At 48.6% G+C, this 20,236-nt stretch overlaps 1 protein-coding gene and 2 long non-coding RNA genes across 5 annotated transcripts in view; 2 read left to right on the forward strand and 1 right to left on the reverse strand.

Moving 5' to 3' along the window:
- Nucleotides 1–1,784: 1,784 nt before the first annotated feature.
- LOC145541751 (uncharacterized) lies at nucleotides 1,785–7,153 on the forward strand. The gene is made up of 3 exons (XR_014079253.1): nucleotides 1,785–5,257; nucleotides 5,394–6,623; nucleotides 6,972–7,153. It is a non-coding gene; the product is annotated as an uncharacterized LOC145541751 (long non-coding RNA).
- NLRP1 (NLR family pyrin domain containing 1) overlaps nucleotides 5,451–20,236 on the reverse strand; it is a 31,103-nt gene continuing 16,317 nt past the window's right edge. For 2 of the 3 annotated variants that reach the window (XM_081579080.1, XM_081579082.1), the window contains 9 exons: nucleotides 19,182–19,271; nucleotides 16,653–16,741; nucleotides 15,929–16,091; nucleotides 14,716–14,939; nucleotides 11,754–12,016; nucleotides 10,868–10,993; nucleotides 9,941–10,082; nucleotides 7,034–7,078; nucleotides 5,451–6,629 (listed from right to left, as the gene is read on the reverse strand). In XM_081579080.1, coding sequence (XP_081435206.1) covers nucleotides 6,280–6,629; nucleotides 7,034–7,078; nucleotides 9,941–10,082; nucleotides 10,868–10,993; nucleotides 11,754–12,016; nucleotides 14,716–14,939; nucleotides 15,929–16,091; nucleotides 16,653–16,741; nucleotides 19,182–19,271 — 1,492 coding nt within the window. In that variant the 3' untranslated portion in view covers nucleotides 5,451–6,279. The remainder of the gene's footprint in view (nucleotides 6,630–7,033; nucleotides 7,079–9,940; nucleotides 10,083–10,867; nucleotides 10,994–11,753; nucleotides 12,017–14,715; nucleotides 14,940–15,928; nucleotides 16,092–16,652; nucleotides 16,742–19,181; nucleotides 19,272–20,236) is intronic. The other variant, XM_081579081.1, reaches the window with a different exon arrangement.
- Nucleotides 9,646–15,795, forward strand: LOC145541752 (uncharacterized). Its single transcript, XR_014079254.1, has 2 exons — nucleotides 9,646–13,425; nucleotides 13,808–15,795. It is a non-coding gene; the product is annotated as an uncharacterized LOC145541752 (long non-coding RNA).

A 20,236-nucleotide genomic window follows, 5' to 3' on the forward strand; every position in this document is an offset into this window, starting at 1 on the left:
GGATCACAGTCTCACAGTTTAGCAAGTCTAGCTGAAAGAGCATCTAGTTGGCTAGAGGTGGAGTATATGGAACCGTTGTTGGGAATGTAAAATGGTGCCCCAACTTTGGAAAACAGTCTGATAAACTTCATGAAAAGTTAAACCATTTACTTACCGTACAACCCGGGAATTAATTCCACCCCAAGGTTTCTATCCAACAGAAATGAAAACATATGTCTGTGTAGAGACTACACGAAAGTCCATAGCAGTGTTATTGGTAATAACCCCAAACTGGGAACAATCCAAATGTCAATCAGATGGTGAATAGATAAACAAAATGTTGACTATCTATGCAACCGGAAAATATTCAGCAATAAAAAGGAGTGAACTACTGAAACATGCTACAATGTGAATGAACCTCAAAAATATTGTAATAAGTGAAGAAAACAGAGGAACATGAACACAGATTGTATGATACATTTAAATGAAATGTCCAGAAAACAAAAATGAGATATCACCTCACACCTGTCAGAATGGCTATCATCAAAACCCCCACACATAACAAATGTTGGCCAGGATGTAGAAAAAAGGGAACTCTAGTAGCAGTTTAGCAAGACAGAAAGTCATGAGGATATTCACGTGCTTTGATACAATCATCTCACCCCTTAATATTGATTTCAAGTCAATAGTCTAAAGGGTAAAGAAAAGCTTTCGGCAGAAAGATTCATACTGTTTATCATGGCAAAGAAACTGGAGCAAACTCAATGTTGGAACAAGAGGAGAATACTTAATTAAATGATGGTGTGTATACTGCAGCCATGAAATTAAAAGACACTTGCTCCTTGGAAGAAAAGCTATGACAAACCTAGATAGCGTATTAAAAAGCAGAGACATCATTTTGCTGACCAAGGTCCGTATAGTCAAAGCTGTGGTTTTTCCAGTAGCCATGTACGGATGTGAGAGTTGGGCCATAAAGAAGGCTGAGCACCGAAAAATTGATGCTTTTGAATTGTGATGCTGGAGAAGACTCTTGAGAGTCCCTTGGACAGCAAGGAGATCAAACCAGTCAATCCTAAAGGAAATCAACCCTGAATATTCATTGGAAGGACTGAGGATAAAGCTCCATTACTTTGGCCACCTGATGCAGAGAGTTGACTCATTAGAAAAGACCCTGATACTGGGAAAGATTGACAGCAGCAAGAGAAAGAGATGATAGAGGATGAGATGGTTGGATGTCCATTGACACAATGGACATGAGTTTGAGCAAACTCCAGGAGACAGTGCAGGACAGGGAAGCCTGGAGTGCTGCAGTCCATGGGGTTGCAAAGAGTTGGACACGAATTAATAACTGAGAAACAACAGTCCACTGCATGGTATCACACAGAGCCATCAGAGAGATTATTCTCAAAACTCTCAAGTAGCTTGAGGGGTGCTTGTCATGCTCTAAATCAAAGTCAGAAAAGCAAGATTTAAAACCACATGTGCTAGGATGACAAGATGAAAATGTATTCCTGCAGAGAAAGGTTAGAACAGGAAGAGTAAAGATGATCATTTTTGAATTGTTTGGATGGTGAAATCATGGGGCAATTTCTAATTTTTCCAGACTTTGTTTACCATTGTTGTACTATTTTTTTGTGCAACAAAAGCAATTAATAGATGAGAAAATCTAAAAATGGGCCCAATGGTCACTTGTCAGATTAACAATATCCTGCAATGTTCTGATTGATGCCCACGCAGACTAAGGACAGTACCCAAGTGTCTGGATGGCCCCACATTGCCTAGCAACCACATGCTTAACAGTGGTTGCTAGGAAACCAGGAACAGAAACAGGACTCCTGACTAATACCCAGTGTCCATCGCGCTGCAAGCCTCTTCCCCTTGTTGCTGAAAGCTTGGCCTCTCTGTACACCAGTGCCAAATCAAATTTCAGAGACTGAGTTTTGGGTGATGTACAAAAGGATAGCTTTATTACTTTGCCAGGCAAATGAGGACACATCAGGCTTCTGCCTCGAAATACTATGTGTCCCAACCTGGGAGGATTTGACAAGGGGTTTCATAAGACTGTCACAAACCCCGAGTGTGTGTGTGTGTGAATGTGCATGCGTTCTTAAAGAAAAAGATTATTCATGACAATTGTTCAAATAGTAAGGCAGAATTTATTGAGAACTGCTGTGATAGATGGACTTCCCAGGTGGCTCAGTGGTAAAGAATCTGCCTGCCAAGCAGGAGACATGGGTTTGATCTCTGGCTGGGGGAGATCCCCTGGAGAAGGAAATGGCAATCCACTCCAGTATTCTTGCCTGGAAAATCCCATGGACAGAGGAGCCTGGCTGGCTACAGTCCATGAGGTTGCAAAAGTGTTGAACTCGACTTAGTGACTAAACAACAACAACATTGTGATAGGTATAGGAACTTCTGTGATAACGTTTGGCAGCAGGGGAGAGACATTGGGCTCAACTCTGAATACAAGGAAAAGTTGGGGATTTATAGCCAAGAACAGAGTGGGCTGGCTGGGAGATGGGGCAGTGGTAGTGGTGCTGGTGGTGTGTTTGTCAGTGGAAAACTACTGGGAGAGTTGGGTAATTCTTTACTAACAGGATTGTTGCTGAAGACAGGCCAGAGTGATCAGATATCATGTGGAGGATGAGGAATTTAATCAGGTATCAAGGGTGGGTGATTCTGGATAAACTAAATTAGTAGGGTTCTAACTAAAACTGTTCATACTGTTCATACTGTTCATGGGGTTCTCAAGGCAAGAATACTGAAGTGGTTTGCCAGTCCCTTCTCCAGTGGACCACATTCCATCAGACTTTATTTTTTGGAGCTCCAAAATCACTGCAGATGGTGATTGCAGCCATGAAATTAAAAGACGCTTATTCCTTGGAAGGAAAGTTATGGCCAACCTAGACAGCATATTAAAAAGCAGAGACATTACTTTGCCAACAAAGGTCCATCTAGTCAAGGCTATGGTTTTTCCAGTAGTCATGTATGGATGTGAGAGTTGGACTGTGAAGAAAGCTGAGCACCGAAGAATTGATGGTTTTCAACTGTGGTGTTGGAGAAGACTCTTAAGAGTCCCTTGGACTGCAAGGAGATCCAACCAGTCCATCCTAAAGGATATCAGCCCTGGGTGTTCATTGGAAGGACTGATGTTGAAGCTGAAACTCCAATACTTTGGCCACCTCATGTGAAGAGTTGACTCATTGGAAGAGACCCTGATGCTGGGAAGGATTGGGGGCAGGAGGAGAAGGGGACGACAGAGGATGAGATGGCTGGATGACATCACCGATTCGATGAACATGAGTTTGGGTAAACTTCGGGAGTTGGTGACGGACAGGGTGGCCTGGCGTGCTGTGATTCATGAAGTCGCAAAAAGTCGGACATGACTGAGCGACTGAACTGAACTGAACTAAAACCGAACAATGCAAAAAATGACACAGAAGTCCAAGAGTCAAGGCCCAGTTGGGAAGAGGATTCAGAAGAACCTAAGTAAAGTTTGGTCCAGGAGAGATTTTGTCAGTGGGTACATAAACATATATATGATTACAGAGATAGGGCTTCCCAGGTGGCTCAGTGGTAAAGAACCCGCCTGCCAATGTAGGAGACGCAGGATGTGTGGATTCATTCTCTGGGTTGGGAAGGTCTCCTGGAGTAGGAAATAACAACCCACTCCAGTATTCTTGCCTGGGAAATCCCGTAGACAGAGGAGCTGGGTGGGCTACAGTCCACGGGGTCGTAAAAGGGTCAGACACAACTCTGCGACTAAACAACAAACAGCAGATAGGAAAAAGGTGTGAAAGGAGATACCTAAGGCTGTTATCAGAATTTCTGCATTTCTAGGGCACAAAGCGGTAGCAGAACTACCAACAGCAAGGATGTCTGTGGGCAAAGATCTGACTCAAATGTCACCTCCTCAGGGAAGTCCTTCATGAATGTCATTTCCTCAGAAAAGTCCTTTCTCCCTGAGCATTCTAAAGTTTTATGCTGTTCCCTCACCCCTAACTATCACCCTCTCCAATTTTTGTTTTCTTAAAAGTACCTAACAGAATGTGAAATTATCTTCTAAATGAATTTATTTATCTCATTTTTGGCTGTGCTGGGTCTTCCTTGCTATTCTCAGGCTTTCTCTAGTTACAGCAAGCAGGGGCTACTCTCTAGCTGCAGTGCCCTGGCTTCTCACTGAGGCGGCTTCTCTTGTTGCGGAGCACAGGTTCTAGGTATAGGGGCTTCAGTAGCTGTGGCTTGCAGGCTCAGTTGCTCCGAGGCACGTGGAATCTTCTCCAAACAATGACTGAACCTGGATCCCCTATATTGGCAGGCAGACTCTTATCCACTCTACCACCAGGGAAGTCCAAAATGGATTTATGATTTCTATTAATATTTCCTTATCACTGGAGTATAAACTGCTCACCTAGAACATCCTCAGCCACAATGAAGGTAAGGTTTGTTGACTGACAGACAGTTGTTCACTGAATCAGTAGCTGTGGACTCACCTTACACATCAGTCCATGCCGTCCTCAACCATTTCAGGCAAGTATCATTATCCCCCTTTAACAGATCCAGCAACTGAAGTTCGCAGTAGTTTAGACTTTTCCAGGACCACATCTAGTGGGTGAAGCCAGGATTTGGTTCCCAGCTCACTGTCTTTCCCTCAATACCCCGACTGTTGGCGATTAGGATTCAGATCCAAAGTAGTCAAGCATCTTTTCCCCCAGCTCCAGACCAGCCTTTGTTTCTGGCCATTCTCCTCCCCCAAGACCTGCCCCGCTTTTCAGTTGGCTGCCATGAAGATGGCTCCCAATTTGGGACTAGATTACTGGGCCTCTGGGAACAAGAGACTGCAATGGAATGGAAGGGAGGGGAGTGAGTAGGGGGAGCCCCACGGGAGAGGGCAGAGCAGGCAGACCCCTCCTCACGCACCCTCACCCCTGACCTCCGCCTCCTCTCTCTGCGGTCCCGCGAGCCCGGGTCTTGGCTCATACCTGGTGGCACTGTGCACCTGGGCTTTTCTCCCACACAGTCTGCAGAGGTCTCGGGGTCGCCACCCTCCTAGCTAGGGAGAAAACGCAGCTGGATGCGCACCCAGGAGGCCTCTCGCCAGAGGCCTGAGCTTCTCCAAGAGCTTGTGGGAAGACCGGGTGGCCTGGGCACCTTTGGGTATCCCGGGGCCACCCTATCCCCAGCTGTGGTCTCCGCTTCCTCTCGATCATTCTGGAACTCACGCACACTTCAGCTCTCCAAGGCCTTGGGGCCAGCTGGGAGAGGAAGGAAATGGCAGGTGGGTGCGAATGAAAATAGGGGGTTTGTGTTTTGGGGTGTTTGATACACTGTCATCTCGTGGTTTGGGGGAACAGTGTGTGTAGATACGTGTGTGTGCCCGCCTGTCTGATCTTTGTTATCTGTTCTCCCTGTAGAAAGGAACAACCCGTGACTGACAGCCGCCATCAACCAGAAGTTTCGGTTTGCACTGAGACGTTTCCCCTGACTTTATTTGGGAGTTGCCGAGTCACTTTCTGTGCTGAAATATTTTGTGACTTGGGGAGACATCTCTGCATTATCCCATGAGTTTGCTGGTCTTTGTGGAACAGGATGTCCCAGGAGTGAGACTGCAGCCCTCCAGCCAAAGTCTTTGAGGAGGGGTTGCCTTAGAACCCTGGGGGTAAACCTCCCTCTTCATGGCCCCTTTGATGGGTGGGCCTGGGGTTGTGGGTTTGGGGGAGCCTGGAAAGTAGAGACACCCTTGGTTGCACCTTCTGCATGTTGGAGCCTCTGCATCCCTTTCTGTTCTTGGCCTGACTAGAGGTTGGTGGGTGGGCTTGAGTTCTCCTGGGAATGAACCCTAGGAGGGCCCTGGCTGGACAAGTGAAAAACCAATCTGTTTTTGTTCCTGTTCACAAGCCATTCAAAACCCCCAAGGTGTCCATTTCCATTGTTTATCTCCAGCCAGATGCCTCCAGTCCCACGTTCTCTCTGCTCCTCTTTGCATCTGGATAGCATGGGGAGGACTCTGGGTTTGGCTGCTGTGGCCAGCGGATCGGACTCTTGGGCTAGGCTGCTAGCTAGAAGTCCTGCCAGCTCCAGATGGACATTCTCTGAGATGCTGTCATTTCACCTGGACAGCTGGCCCATGAAAGCCAAGGGAAGCTGTCTGGGTTCCTGTGTGGCATTCCTGGGCAGGGCAAGGTAATGCCCAGCAAAGGCATCATCATCAAAGTTTTCTTTAGGCCTAGAAGGCAACTTGGATGGTAACTTGTTTTCTGATGAACAACAGACCCAGGTGCTCTCAGGCAGAGCTGGGACTCACAGCAGGTGTTCAGACAGCAGCCCAGCCTGTTGGGAGCCCGTCCTGGTTTCTTCACTGCCCCACTTCTCCCAGAGTTCCATGATTAGGTGAGGATGGGTCTCCTTCAGGGCTTGGTAGAGGCGATTTTTGCAGGCCCAGTCCCAGGATCGGCTGAAGCCAAACAGCTTCCGCATCTGGCCCGGTGCCGTGGCCTCTGCCCGCACCCCCTCATACTGTTCTTCGCTCAGCACCTGTCCATGCAGCTTGTCCAGGACAGGGTCCACGGATGTCACTCGAGCCACCAGCTGCTCCCGATATCGGTCCACAAAGTGCCTCAATCTCAGGGCAGCTGGGGAGCCAGGTGAGGCTGGAAACAAACAAACAAGGGCTCGTACCACAGCCCCTTCCTCTGACCCTCCACCTCTACTTCTCTTTGCTCAGCTCATCTGCATCCCTGGCTTCCTTCCACCCTGTAAAGGCATTTGACCACCAGAAAGCCACTTTTGTCCTCCCTCACATCAGCACCTGGCCATTCTGCTTGAGCTGGGGGTGGGGTTCTTGGTGGAGGCATTTGAGGTGGTTTGGTGGGAGGTGCCAGGGCCCCCATGGGCAGGAGTAAGGGGCATGGGGCACACAGCACTCTCCAAGGCCTGACTGCTTGTGAGGTTTGTGATGAGAGTCTTTCCTTCCTCTCTTCCCAACTCTCCAGGACCTGAAAGTACACCCCAGAATTGCCACTGGCTTGTGTGGTCTCTAACAGCTGTTACTGACCTCTGAGGCCTGGAGGGACCAGAGTAACTGCCCGTCTGAGATCTCCTGGAGGGAAACAGAGATGAAGAAGCATCTGTAACAGTGCTGGTTGTTTACACACATGATACTCCTGTAAACTCCTACCTACTTCTGAGATTCTCATTCTAAGAACAAGCTACAGATAAATTCTGATAGAATCTGGAGTAAGGGCTGGAAGGGCCTTTAGAGATTATCCAGGTGCATCCCTTCCTTATGCATATAGGGAAACTGAGGGCCGGAGGCCATGATTAGACAGAGGGTGGGAGAGAGATAGGAGGCATCCAAGTGAACAATAGCAGTTTCTCTCAGCATCCCAGACATGGTTTATCCAGTGTTGTCCTGAAGGGAACCCTGGTAGAGAACTAACCAGGGTTTAGATAGCTTAAACCATCTAAGATGTCCTTAAATAGTTTAAGGACGTCTTAAACTTCTGAACAGACATCTATCTCCTTGCCCATGTTTGGCCTTCTAGATTCACACAGATCAAATCTGTTCTGGATTTTGATGTCCGAAGATCAAGGGACTTCCCTGGTGGTCCAGTGGCTAGGACTGTGTGCTCCCAATACAGAGGGCCTGGGTTCAATCCCTGGTTGGGGGACTAGATCCCACCTGCTGCAACTAAGAGTTCATGTGCCACAACTAAAAATTTGCAATGCTGCAACTAAGACTGGCCCAGCCAAATAAATAAATAACTTTTTTTTTTTTTTAAAAGGAATCAAGAAAACCTTAGCACTTGGGAGTAATGGGATAATTTCAATAGCAAAACAACAGAAATAACTCAAGGGGCTTAGACAGTTACTTGCATAAGGCGAGGAAGGGGCTGTTTACAACAGCTCATATGGACAAAGCCTGAGAGTCTGAGCAGACTCAGGACCTGATGGTGTGTGGAGGTGGGCACAAGATAGGGGAGCTCCAATTGTGGCTCCAGGAGCATCGGGTTCATTTGGAGGGCGGAGGAGGGTATTCCACATCCTCTCCAAAGGCTGGACACTCAGGGAGTCCATCCTGGCTCATCTGTAAATGGGAACATATACCAGGAAGGTGTCTGGATGGCAAAGAATTTAAAAACCAAAATACAAGAGGAATGATGGGAGGAAGTAGAGATATTTAACTTGCATAAGAGGAGACTTAGGGGAGGCCTTGATCCCAGTCTTCAAGTATGTCTTCTTAAAGAGCTACTCTTCTTGGTACTTTCTCCTGGGCTCTCCCAGGAGAAACAGATTAGAAATAGAAATAGAAATAGTTCTGTCAGCTCCAAGGGACAGAATCAAGATAGGCAAGGAAGTTGGCTTAATATGAGGAAGAAGAATAATATTGCTACTATTTACTATGGACCACTGGGCTTTCCTTTACTATTTCTAGCTCAGATGGTAAAGAGTTCATCTGCAAATGCAGGAGACCCATGTTCGACCCCTGGGTTGGGAAGATCCCCTGGAGAAGGGAATGGCTACCTACTCCAGTATTCTTGCCTGGAGAATTCCATGAACAGAGGAGTCTGGTGGGCTACAGTCCATGGAGTCGCAAAGAGATGGACACGACTGACTGACCAACACTTTCACTTTTTACTAGGGACCACAGCATGAGACATGAACATACCTCATTTAATCTTTCCAACAATTCCATAGGTTAGGCATTGTGATCCTCACTTTACAGATGAGGAACCCAAGTTCAAATGAACTAGGTAATTTTCTTAAGATGACCCAGCAAGTGAGGGCCCTAGCTGGGGCTGGTGAGTTCTACACCTGTGTCTGCACCCAAGCTGGGACCAAGTAAAGTCCATTCTCTTTCTACCACACTGTGATGCCTGTGCAGCTCAGGATGGAATGTGACCAACAAATCACAAAGGCTGGTTGTCCTAGGAAGGACTGTCCAGGAGATTTTGTTTCTTGAGGGTGTTGGTGTTGGATTAAGAGACTGTAAAGTTTCTTCCATTCCTGAGAGTTCAATATTTGGATTCCCTTTTGCCTGCCTTGACAGTAACTGAATGATCCTGGTTAGAGTATCTGATATTGCCAGAACTGGCCTAATTCACACAACCATACAACCATCTAGCATCTAGTTCTTACTCTTGTGTTTTTTGGCTGCATGGCATGTGCCAAAACCAGGGATTGAATTTGTGCCCCCTGCAGTGGAAGTTTGGAGTCTTAACCACTGGACCACTAGGGAGTTCCCTAGTTCTTCCTCTTTCATCTACCTTCCAAGCTCTCATGAGAAACTGCCAAAAACCTTGTGGGTATCAAAGTCTATTCAAGGGCAGAGTGGACACACATGGTGCAAGAGAGAGAGAGCACAGGGCTTACAGTCAGGTTAACCTGAGTTCCCGATGTTTTTGGACTGTAGTGTTGGAGAAGACTCTTGAGAGTCCCTTGGACTGCAAGGAAATCAAACAGTCAATCCTCAAGGAAATCAGTCCTGAATATTCATTGGAAGGACTTATGCTGAAGCAGAAGCTCCAATACTTTGGCCACCTGATGTGAAGTACTGACTCATTGGAAAAGACCCTGATGCTGGGAAAGATTGTAGGTAGGAGGAGGGGACAACAGAGGATGAGATGGTTGGATGGCATCACTGACTCAATGGACATGAGTATGAGCAAGCTCCTGGAGTTGGTGATGGACAGGGAAGCCTGGCGTGCTGCAGTCCATGGGATCACAAAGAGTTGGGCATAACTGAGTGACTGAACCGAACTGAACCTGAGTTCCAATTCTGCTCCTATCAGTTGTTGTCACTAGGAAAAGGCACAGAACTCCGCTGGACTATTTCTTTTCATCAGCAAGTTGTGATAATACAAACTCTTTCTCACACACACACACACACACACACACACACACACACACATTCTTTGACTTTCTCTTGTCCCACCTCTGTGCTCCCTGGACTTGACTTTACCTGGCTTCACCAAGGCTTCCCACACCACAGTCCCACCTTTCTTGCTTCTTATTTGCAACCTGATCCCTGACCTCAAATGGCCAACGTAGAACTCAGAGAACAGCTGAGATTCTCTGGGGCTCCGATAGCAAAGCTCCAATTCCTGCAGAGAGAGAGAGAGAATCACTGAGTGAGAAGCCACCTTTCCGCCTGCCAGTAAGGTCTTTCCCCACCTGACACCTCACTTGGCCCTGCTTAACCTCACTTGTCCCTGCTCAACTCTGACCATCTCCTGGACTGAAGTCAATCTTTAGACCCTGCTTTTTTCTTTCTTTTTAAAATCTTTATTTATTTTTGGCTGCACTGGGTCTTTGTTGTTGCCCAAAGGCTTTCTCTAGTTGTGGAGAGTGGGGGCTAGGTCCCTGACTAGGGATTGAACCTGGGCCCCCAGCATTGGGAGTGTGGAGTCTTTTTTTGGTGGGGGAGAGTGGGGGAGTATGGAGTCTTAACCACTAGACTGCCAGGGAAGTCCTTGGTGGTTTTAATTGGAGATCATTGTCACGCTATAGCCCAACTCTTCCCAATGTTGTCCCCATCCTGAACGTGACCCTCCCCAACTTCCTGTCTCCTACCCTTTGAAGCATTCCTTCTCACCCTAAATCTCACTTGCTGTCTGTGCTGTGCTTAGTCACTCCGTAGTGTCCAACTCTGTGACCCCATGAACTATAGCGCACCAGTTCCTCTGTCCATGGGGATTTTCCAGGAATCAAACTGGGGTCTCCTGCATTGCAGGCAAATTCTTTACCAGCTGAGCTACCAGGGAAGCCCCACTTGCTGTTTGCCCAACCCCAGTTCACCTGGTCCCTAGGAAAGCTCTGAGACCCACTCACAGGTATTTCCAAGCAAGACCTCTGACCTCAGTGATGGCTGACCACCTGGGCTACTCACCTCGGGCAGTATTTCTAGCTTCTCTGAACCAGACACAATGTAGCGGGAGCCCATGTAGAGCGGGATCAGCGGGGGTGGCTTGTGAATTCGCACAAACTGGAACTTCTTTTCTTCATCGTCTATGGCCTAAGGAGTACAGAACAAGGATCAAAGCAGGAGATGTGTCTGGCCCGACTCAGATTCTGCCTACAGAACCTGGTCTGAACAAAGTGAGATGATGTTTCTGTGTGTTTGTGTGGGTGATGGGGTCTGTACCATCCCGGCTGGCTTCCCACCCCCAACCCATACTTGGCCTCTGCTGTGCTCAGGGTGGGAATTGGGGCGATGTCGGAGAAGACGTGGAAATAGGGGAAAAGAGACAGTTCTAAGCTCCAATACTTTGGCTACCTGATGCGAAGAGCCAACTTATTGGAAAAGACCCTGTTGCTGGGAAAGATTAAGGGCAGGAAGAGAAGAGGATGACAGAGGATGAGATGATTGGATGGCATCATCAGCACAGTGGACATGAGTTTGAGCAAACTCTGGGAGATGGTGAAGGACAGGAAAGCCTGGAGTCCATGCTGTAGTCCAGGGCATCACAAAGAGTTGGACATGACTTAGTGACCAAACAACAACAACAATAAGCATGGAAACCACCCATTCTTTTGACTCCTGGGAAGAGGCTTGTTCTGAGGTGAGTGATGGTGTGGCAAAGTCAGCTGGAGGAGACCTTAGGAGAGAGACTAGTCCATGGCTGGGCAGGAGCAGGATTATTTACCCACTTCAAGGTTCCTGCTTATAAGCGGCCCATTCCAATTCCCAGTTGACCCATCTAGGGGACTCTGGTTGTGCTTCCTGTTTGCTGTCAAGCCCACCCTGGCCCAACCTTTCTGGCTCTTTTTTCCACCTTCTGAATGGAGCAATCGCTGGGGATCAGGTAGAGGTGGAAGGTAACTTCTTCCGGCTGGAGGTAATGGTAGAGCAACACAGTGGAGGTGATGGGAATGAAGCGCAGGGCGGTGTGGACCATCCTCAGTAGAACTCCCATGGGCGAGAAGCTGGGGTTTTCCAGGACAGCGTAACGTGCCGTCACCCTGGCTGGCTTCTCCAGGAGCATCCCTTCCTCTTTGAAGTGGGCCACTTGAAACTGGGAGATGTCCACATCGTTCCCTGTCAAGGGACAGATATGAGAGGCAAGGACTTAGTGCCTCACTGAGTCAGACTTGGCTGGGGGAGTGACGTCCTTGAGTGTAGGCTCAGTGGCCTTCCTAGGGAAGCCATCGTGCATAGGCCTGCCACCTTTGGGGGCTTCAGGTAATACTGTCTCTAGGGTGGGAGCGCCATGGAAACTCCCTTTAGCCAAACCCATACAGAGGACCAGCCCCTGGCCTGGGAGTCGGGAAAGCTATGGGCCCTATGGTTACTCGCTGGTGTGGATTCTCTAACCATGAGGGCCACTGAGTGATGTGGGCAGGTTTGACTCCAGGCAGAGGGAGGACAAAGAGGAGGAAGGGACAGTGAGGAAATGGAGCAGCCAAGGGTAGTATACACTTGTCCAGTGTTTGGCCACCCACCATTCATACTCTTCTTATAGGGAAGAACCCCTTCCCCACCAGTGTGGGGGGTCTTGGCAGGAGACAAGCTGGGCCTCCCACCCTGGAAGCTGCTATTCCCTGATGGCTATGATGCAGGCATGTGACCAAAACTTGAATAAGTGAATGCTCCTTACTAGGACCTGGATCTGGAGAGAACGAAGAGAGATTCTTTCGGCAGCAGCAGTGGGGTCAAGAGTCCAGCGGCTACCATGGCAGGAGGGTCCTGCAATGGCTGTGCCTGCAGCACAGGTCTCTTCCTAGTTTTCTTGGTTCTCAGCATCCTTGCACACTGCCCACATTGCCTTTTTTTTTTTATGTTAATGTTGGCCAATCTTTTGTTAAGTCTACAAGTTACTCAGGAATCTTTTTATATATTCCTTTCCTGCCTAAATCAGCCAGAGTTAGTTTACAGTCAAGAAATCTGACAAGGTATGGATACTGATGAGTTTGAGATGAAAAGACAGCTTGAGAGATGAAGGCTGGTAGTGGGAGAGACACAGGCTTAGAAATCAGGAGTCCTAGCTCCATCTCTGTGTTGCTTGGCAACTGCAGCAATGCAGTTGTTTCTGGGTAGTAGAGGGACATCGAGCAAGCCAGGTCAGAACATTGCTGACTGATTTTAGTCCCAGAAGAGGCCCCCCGAGAGCACATTCATTGCTTTTTTTGTGTGTGAAAATAATATCACCGTGGTGTACACCATCTGACAAAATGCTGAAGAATTCACTAAATACAACTATAATTACCATCTTTCTCTTTTCCACTAGTCTTTCTTTGAAGCAACACCTTTTCATGTTTCTGTTATAGCCCATGGATTTTTTTCAATTTCTCATTGTGTGTCTTCCTCTTATTATCGTGGTGAGTATCCCTGCCTGCAATGTGGGAGACCTGGGTTCAATCCCTGGGTTGGGAAGATCCCCTGAAGGCGGGCATGGCAACCCACTCCAGTAGTCTTGCCTGGAGAATCCCCATGGACAGAAAAGGCTGGTGGGCTACAGTCCATGGGGTCACAGAATCAGACACAACTGAGCGACTAAGCACAGCACAGCACAGAGAAGTCACATCTTTCAGTGATCATAGAAATTTCCTGGCAATTCTCTCTTTGAATATTTCATCTTCTCCATTCTCTCTGCCATATCCTCGGAATTCTGATTAGGTATATTCTAGGCCTTCTCATAGTATCCTATCCTCCATGTCACTTAATCTTTTTTTTTTTTTTAATGTTTTCCTATTTTCTTTTTCCAAATTTGTTTTATCATTTTTAATGATTTATTGCTTTTTGCTTATTTTTCCCCAGGGTGATTTTTATAAGTATATGGTGGTTTAGTCGCTAAGTCATGTCGAACTCTTGGGACCCCATGGACTGTAGCCCACCGGGCTCCTCTGTCCGTGGGATTCTCCAACAAGAATGCTGGAGTGGGTTGTCATTTCCTTCTCCAGGGGATCTTCCCAACCCAGGAATCGAACCCAGGTCTTCTGCATTGCGGGCAGATTCTTTACCGACTGAGCTATGAGGGAAGCCCTATAAGTATATGAAACACATTTATTTTGTGTTTTGTTTCTGATAACACAAAATGTGTGAAGTCTTTATGGGGTTGATTCTTATTTTCTTATTTTTAAGTTATTTTAATTAATTAATGTATGCATTTAACGGGACCAGTTCTGGTACCTGTGTTTCTTCTGGTTCTCGTTTGTGATGCCTTGTTTACCGTTTGTAATTTTTGACTGTGAGATTATTTTTTTATAATGTTTTATTTTCAGAATAATGGATATCCCCTCCTTGTTGTATTTATTTATGGCTTCCCCTGGGTCTTCGTCACTGCATGCAGGCTAGTTGCAGCAAGTGGGGACTTCTCTGCTGGCAGAGCACGGGCTCTAGAGCACAGGCTCAATAGTTGTAGCTCACGGGCTTAGTTGCTCCGAGGAAAGTGGGATCTTCCCGGACTAGGGATCAAACCCGTGTCTCCTACACTGGCAGGCGGATTCTTACCCACTGCACCACCAGGGAAGCTCAATGTTAGCTTGTATTGTACTTTCTACTTAGGGAAGCTTTTAAGTAATTCAGGCAAAAATAATTATGAGTCTGGGGACAAAAGTGCTTCAAAAAAATATGCCCAGAGCACCATGGAATGAGGGAAAAGCTGTCTCCATGTCTGTTAATCCTTTCTCAGTCTCTTTAAGGAAGCCGTGAGTTCCCCTCAGGACATCACCTCCAAAGCCCCTTTCAGGCCCATTCTTCCCACCATCACCTTGCTTCTGCCTCTCCCTCCTGCTTACCTTGCAGGGCCACAAAGTGAGGGAGGAACACTGCTGCCACAGCACCTGGTTCAGCCTTGATGTCAAACAGAGGCCCTGCAACCAGCCAGCTGTGCTGTGGGAAACTCCTGTTCAGGAACTGGTCCCAGGCACAGAATTCAATTTCAATGGTCGCTGGCCCTCTCACCTCAAAGCGGAGACCTGTGTTGGGCCAGCGGTAGAAGCCGGCCACAGGCAAGTGAACTCTGCGAAAAATGGGGAGAAGTGGACACTGGATTACTGTACACAGACTCACTGAGCACCTACTGGGTGCCAGGTCCTGTGCTGGGCACTATGGATCCTATAGAGTGGCTATAAGCCCAGACGTTGCAGTCAGATGGATTTGAATTTGAATACTGGCTCCCCTGGGCTTCCTGGGTGGTGCTAGTGGTAAGGAACCTGCCTGCCAATGCAGGAGACACAAGATGTGAGATTAAAGCAGCATTACAAGTCAAATACAACAAGTGGACTATCTCAGGATCATGATTAGGACAAATCATCTGCAAAGACATACTTTATACAATTGAGCATATTTGAATAAGGATTGGGTATTGGACGATATGAAAGGCTTAATTGTAAACTTCTTGACATGTGAGAAATGACATTGTGGTTATAGAAGAAAAGGTCTTTATTTGAACTTTTTGAAAGGTATCACAAAATATTTAAGGCTAAAAGCACCCATTTCTTTGGACTTATAAATACTGCAAAAAAAGGGGTGGAAAGGGGATAGTTGAAACAAAGTTGGTAAAATGAAGGTTGAAGCTGAATAGTGGGTACATGGAAGTTCCCTGGATTCCACCTGTGTGTCTATTTAAAATTTTTCATAAGAAAATCTCTTTTTCCAGGGACTTCCCTGGTAGTCCATTGGCTAAGACCCTGAGCTCCCAATGCAGGGGGCCTGGGTTTGATCCCTGGTCAGGGATCTAGATCCCACATGCTGCAACTAAGACCTGGCACAGCCAAAAATAAATTAATACAAATAAATATTAAAAAAATCCCAACCAGTGTTCCTCCTCCCCCGTCCAAACCCCTTCTTTTTTCATAATAAAACATCAACCAACATCTCAGCCCTGTCTTTCTTTGCATGGTGGCGTGGTGAAGGGGGATATAATGGACCATGAATGGGGTGCAGACTGTCTGTGGGGACCCAGCATGGGGATGGAGGGGGTGGGACAGGCCAGGCCCCCTTACTTACCGGTACAGGCTCCTCTCTTTGTCAACCACCTCAGTAGCCACAGGCCCTGCGGGGCCCCAGAGGTCATCCTCGGTCCCCAGAGACTCCATGTGCCCATCCCCCAGAGGGGTAGGAGAAGACAGACAGAAGGGTCTCACCTGTGCTGCTTGAGGAGAGCTGTCCTCTGGAACAGATAGGGCAGTGGCCAGCTTTAGTTTCTCCTGCCTGGCTGCCCCCGGCCCCCTAGGCTAGACCACAGAGGGGCCCTTTCCAAGGCCAGTCTGCCTGCTATCCAAGGGGACTCAACCCTGCTGCCTCCCCTTGCCCAAACCCTCCTCCCTCCCCTTTCTCACTTCCCAGAATTGTCACTCTTCCCAGCACTCCCCAGGTGGTCAGCTTTTGAGGGGAACATGGCTCCAAAGATGGACAGGCAGGGATGGAGAGAGGATTCCAGGCCTTAGAAGCCCAGAGTAGGCCTTAAGAGACTGGACTCTGGTTCAGCATATGGATCATGCTGTAGATATTTAGGAGAGGAATAGTCCAGCCCCCCGAGGCTGGAAGAGAGGGAAGCAGAAATCCAGCAAGGTTCTGGGAGTGGAAGATCTCTCATGGAGTCTCCCCTAGGTGTCTCTGTCTCACTCCAGAGGCAGGAGGATGGAGGGAATGACCTTTCACAGCTGCCATCACCCCCTCCACCCCTGCAAACCCACATCATGATGCTCCCAGCCTGGCCCCTTCAAACTACCTGATTCTTGTCTCTGTCGCTTGAGTGAGGACGTATTGCTCAGCTCTGCACCACATGGGCCCTCGTGAAGGATCCTCAGACTTGGCTTCCTGGACAGAATTCATTCTCCCTGAGATCATGGAGGATGCTGGGGGCTGTCTCCACGACATCCTCACTTGAGTGCAACTCATCGGAATTTGAACTCCTGATCCCCATTGGGTTTCTCCTGTAGTCCCTGCTTCCATGAATGGCCCCCATCCACCCAGCTGTTTATACCAGAACTGAGGCATCATCCTGACTTCTCTCTTGGCCAGTCTGAGAGCTGATTGATCACCTTGACACAGCCTCCAAAACAGCTCTTTTCTCTCCACCTCCATGGCCTCCACCCTGGTCCCTGGCCCTGACATCTGTGGCTGGAACCATTGCCTCATCTTAAAGGGTTCCTTGTTTTTGCTCTTGACCCTCTGATCCATAGTCCACTCAGCAGCTGATCTGAAAATGGGAACCTGGCACAGAACTTCGATGCTGAAGCCCTGAAATGTCTATTGATTTGGGGAGCAAGATCGAAATTCTTAACATGGCCCAAAAGATGTTAGGTACTGCCTCCCATCCCCAGCGCCACCTGTGCCAGTCTCCCTGCTCCCATGGCTCTAGATCAGTGTTAAAAATCACCTTAAGGCGTGGGTTAGAACATGGATTCCTGGGCCCACCCCAAGATTCTGACTCAGCAGGTCTGGAGTGGGGCCTTTCTACCAAGTTCCTTACTGTTGTTTAGTCACTAAGTCATGTCTGAGTCTTTCGTGACCCTATGGACTTTAGCCCGCCAGGCCCCTCTGTCCATGGGACTTTCCAGGCAAGAATACGTGGGTGGGTTGTCATTTCCTTCTCCAGGGAATCTTCCTGACCCAGGGATCGAACCAGAGTCTCCTTTATTGGTAGGTGGGTTATTTACTATTGAGCCACCTGGGAAGCCCTCCGAACTCTCAGGGGATGTTGATTCTGCTTCTGATTCTGAGGACCACACTTCAAGTAGCTCTGCTCCAGGTCCCTGACCTCCTATTCCTCAAAGAAGCTAAGCTCAGCGCCTCTACTAAAACGGCAAGTAAAACATGGACCAGCTTAAACTGGTTTTGTCGCTTTTAAATAAGTTAATTGATTAATGCAGCCTTGAGTTATTTAGATAGCACCCCCATGTGCAAGACAGAACTTATGTCTCCAGTATACAGAACCCAGAATCTTCAGTCTACAGAACTCAAAGAATAGAAATGTTGCCCCAGGAGCCCTTTTTGGGGCTAGAAGTCCTTCAAAATAAGATCTGGCTTCCAGCAGCACGAGTGGCTTGTTTGGCTTATTCGAAACTAGACAATCAGCTTCCAAGATAGACATTTTTCTAAACCCCTTAAATGTTGCCCTGAACCCTGGATCGATTTGAGAGCCTCACCTCCTGTGCCCTTGCTGGTGGACCTTGCAATAAGGCTCTTTCTTTTCTCAAAAGCCAGTGCCCTAGTCTTGGCTTCTATGCACTTCAGGCATCTGGCCCTTGTTCAGCAAGCTACACCACCTCTGCCTTGAATCAACTCCTTCTGGGCCCAGCAAGCCCCTCCCATCCTTCAGAGCTCAGCTCAGCTGCTCTGCATAGAATCCAGTGGGCCCATCAGTGTCCTTACAGAAACCCAGATGTAGTTCTGTGGGCAGAGGTGCGAGGCTGGGGTGGGGGTGGGGTGGGGAGGGAATAATTTGCACCTGCTGGGCTGAGCTCCCGGAATTTGGGCCCTTGTTCACTGCTGTGTGCCTCACATATCGTGTGAGGGATGCAGGGCATGTTGTTCTGTGACAAGTGGATCCTCCTAAAGCTAGGAGCCTTTTCCTTCCCTTTTGAGGTGAGATACAGCTGCTGAGAATCAGGGGACAATTGCCCCTTGTGGTCACAGGCCGAAATGCACCACACTGGGAGAATGTGGGCGCTGCAGCAGATTCCCTGGGGAGGAAGAGGGACTCTCCCATCTCTGGGGCTCACCCCTCCAGCCTCCTTGGCTGTGTGTATATGTATATTGGGGGGTGAGGGTGGGGGGTGGAGGTTGTCTGGCTCTAACAAGGCTCTCTCTGTCTTTGTCTCCCCCTGGTGGTCATTGCTTTCCAAGTTCCAAATCTCATCCACTCACCCATTCACGTTTTTGTTTTTTTAATCTTCTTATTGGAGAAGGCAATGGCAACCCACTCCAGTATTCTTTCCTGGGAAATCCCATGGACACAGGAGCCTGGCAGGCTACAGTCCATAGGGTCACACAGAGTCGGACACGACTGAAACGACTTGGCATGCGCACATTCATCTAATGGAAAGGTTTAAGCAGAGGAGTGACAATTCCGTTTGCACTAAAAAATCAATGCCCAAACCTCTCTCTGGCTGCCGTGCTTTCTTGGTTTCTTCCTGGCTCTGCCGTGTTTACCTCCAGCCCACATGTCTTTCCCCATCTCTTGGTTCTGGACCTGCCCCAAGGACTCAGCCGGGGCTGGAACAGCAGGAGGGGGTTCTGAGTCTCTCCACCTTACCATATCCTGGAGACTAGCAGCTGAGGCTTCTCCCGCTCCAGGGCCCTCAGCATCTCAGTCACCTCCTCACCCAGCTGAGTCTGGTCCAGCCTGCAAGCACAAAGGAAGCCTGTTTCTCCCAGAACCCCTTCGTGATCCCGAGGTCCTTGGGGGCGCAGGATGGTGGAATCTGCCACCTTCCAGAGGAAACTGTTGCAGGTTGGGTTTGCTGGGAATTGGGCTTTGAGATGGAAAGTAGAGTGAGGTTTATTAGGGGGTGTTCTTGGATCAACACCAGGGTGGTGGGGAGAGGGAAATAGGTCTGGGCAGAGAGGAAGAAGTTGGGCTGTGATGCCATCTCAATGGAGACCTCAGCCAAGGCTACTGGAGGCTCTGAAGTCGGGATGATCCCTCAGAGCTGTCCCAAATTGGGGAGGAAGGGCTGGGCCTTTATACCCTGACATTGGTCAGGCCTTGGATGCAGGTCACTCCAGGAAGGGGATGAGATCTTGGAAGAGGGGGCCCTTGTAGGCAAACGTCATCCCAGTAGCTGGCTGTCAGTAGCATTCCCAGTGGCTTAGGATTACATCCTCATTCCTGGAGAGCATCTGGGCAGTGGCTCCCAGCGTCCACCACAGAACACCCATTCCCCACAGCCTCAAGATGACCACCCAAGGGTGGAAGGGAGAGTGCCCTGTTTCCGTTCTCCTGGCCTTGTGTTCTGGGCTGCTTCAGATTTCAGATAGTTGTTGCTCTTTCTGGGCCCCCGTGTCCTCCTCTCTAACACAGATGGACATGTTCTGCCTGTCGTGAGCCATGGACAGGACACACTGTAGAGGGCAGTGCATGCCGAATTCATTGCTGCAATCAGAGCTAGTGCGCCCTAGCGAGAAGATGGAGCCCCCCACGTAGACCCCCCCCGTAGACGGTTGTCCCTCCCAGTCTGGTCCCGGGACTCCGGGAGGAAGGAAGCAGAAACTCTCTCAGGACCACAGAGCACAGGCTGCTCTGAGGAAACCCAGGTCTGACCAGTAACCAGTGAGCTGGCCACAAATTCAGATGTCCCGGCCGAGGCC

The sequence above is a fragment of the Giraffa tippelskirchi genome, chromosome 3 (assembly GCF_054371585.1).
Source record: "Giraffa tippelskirchi isolate mGirTip1 chromosome 3, T2T-mGirTip1v1.2.pri, whole genome shotgun sequence".
Taxonomy (NCBI): domain Eukaryota; kingdom Metazoa; phylum Chordata; class Mammalia; order Artiodactyla; family Giraffidae; genus Giraffa; species Giraffa tippelskirchi.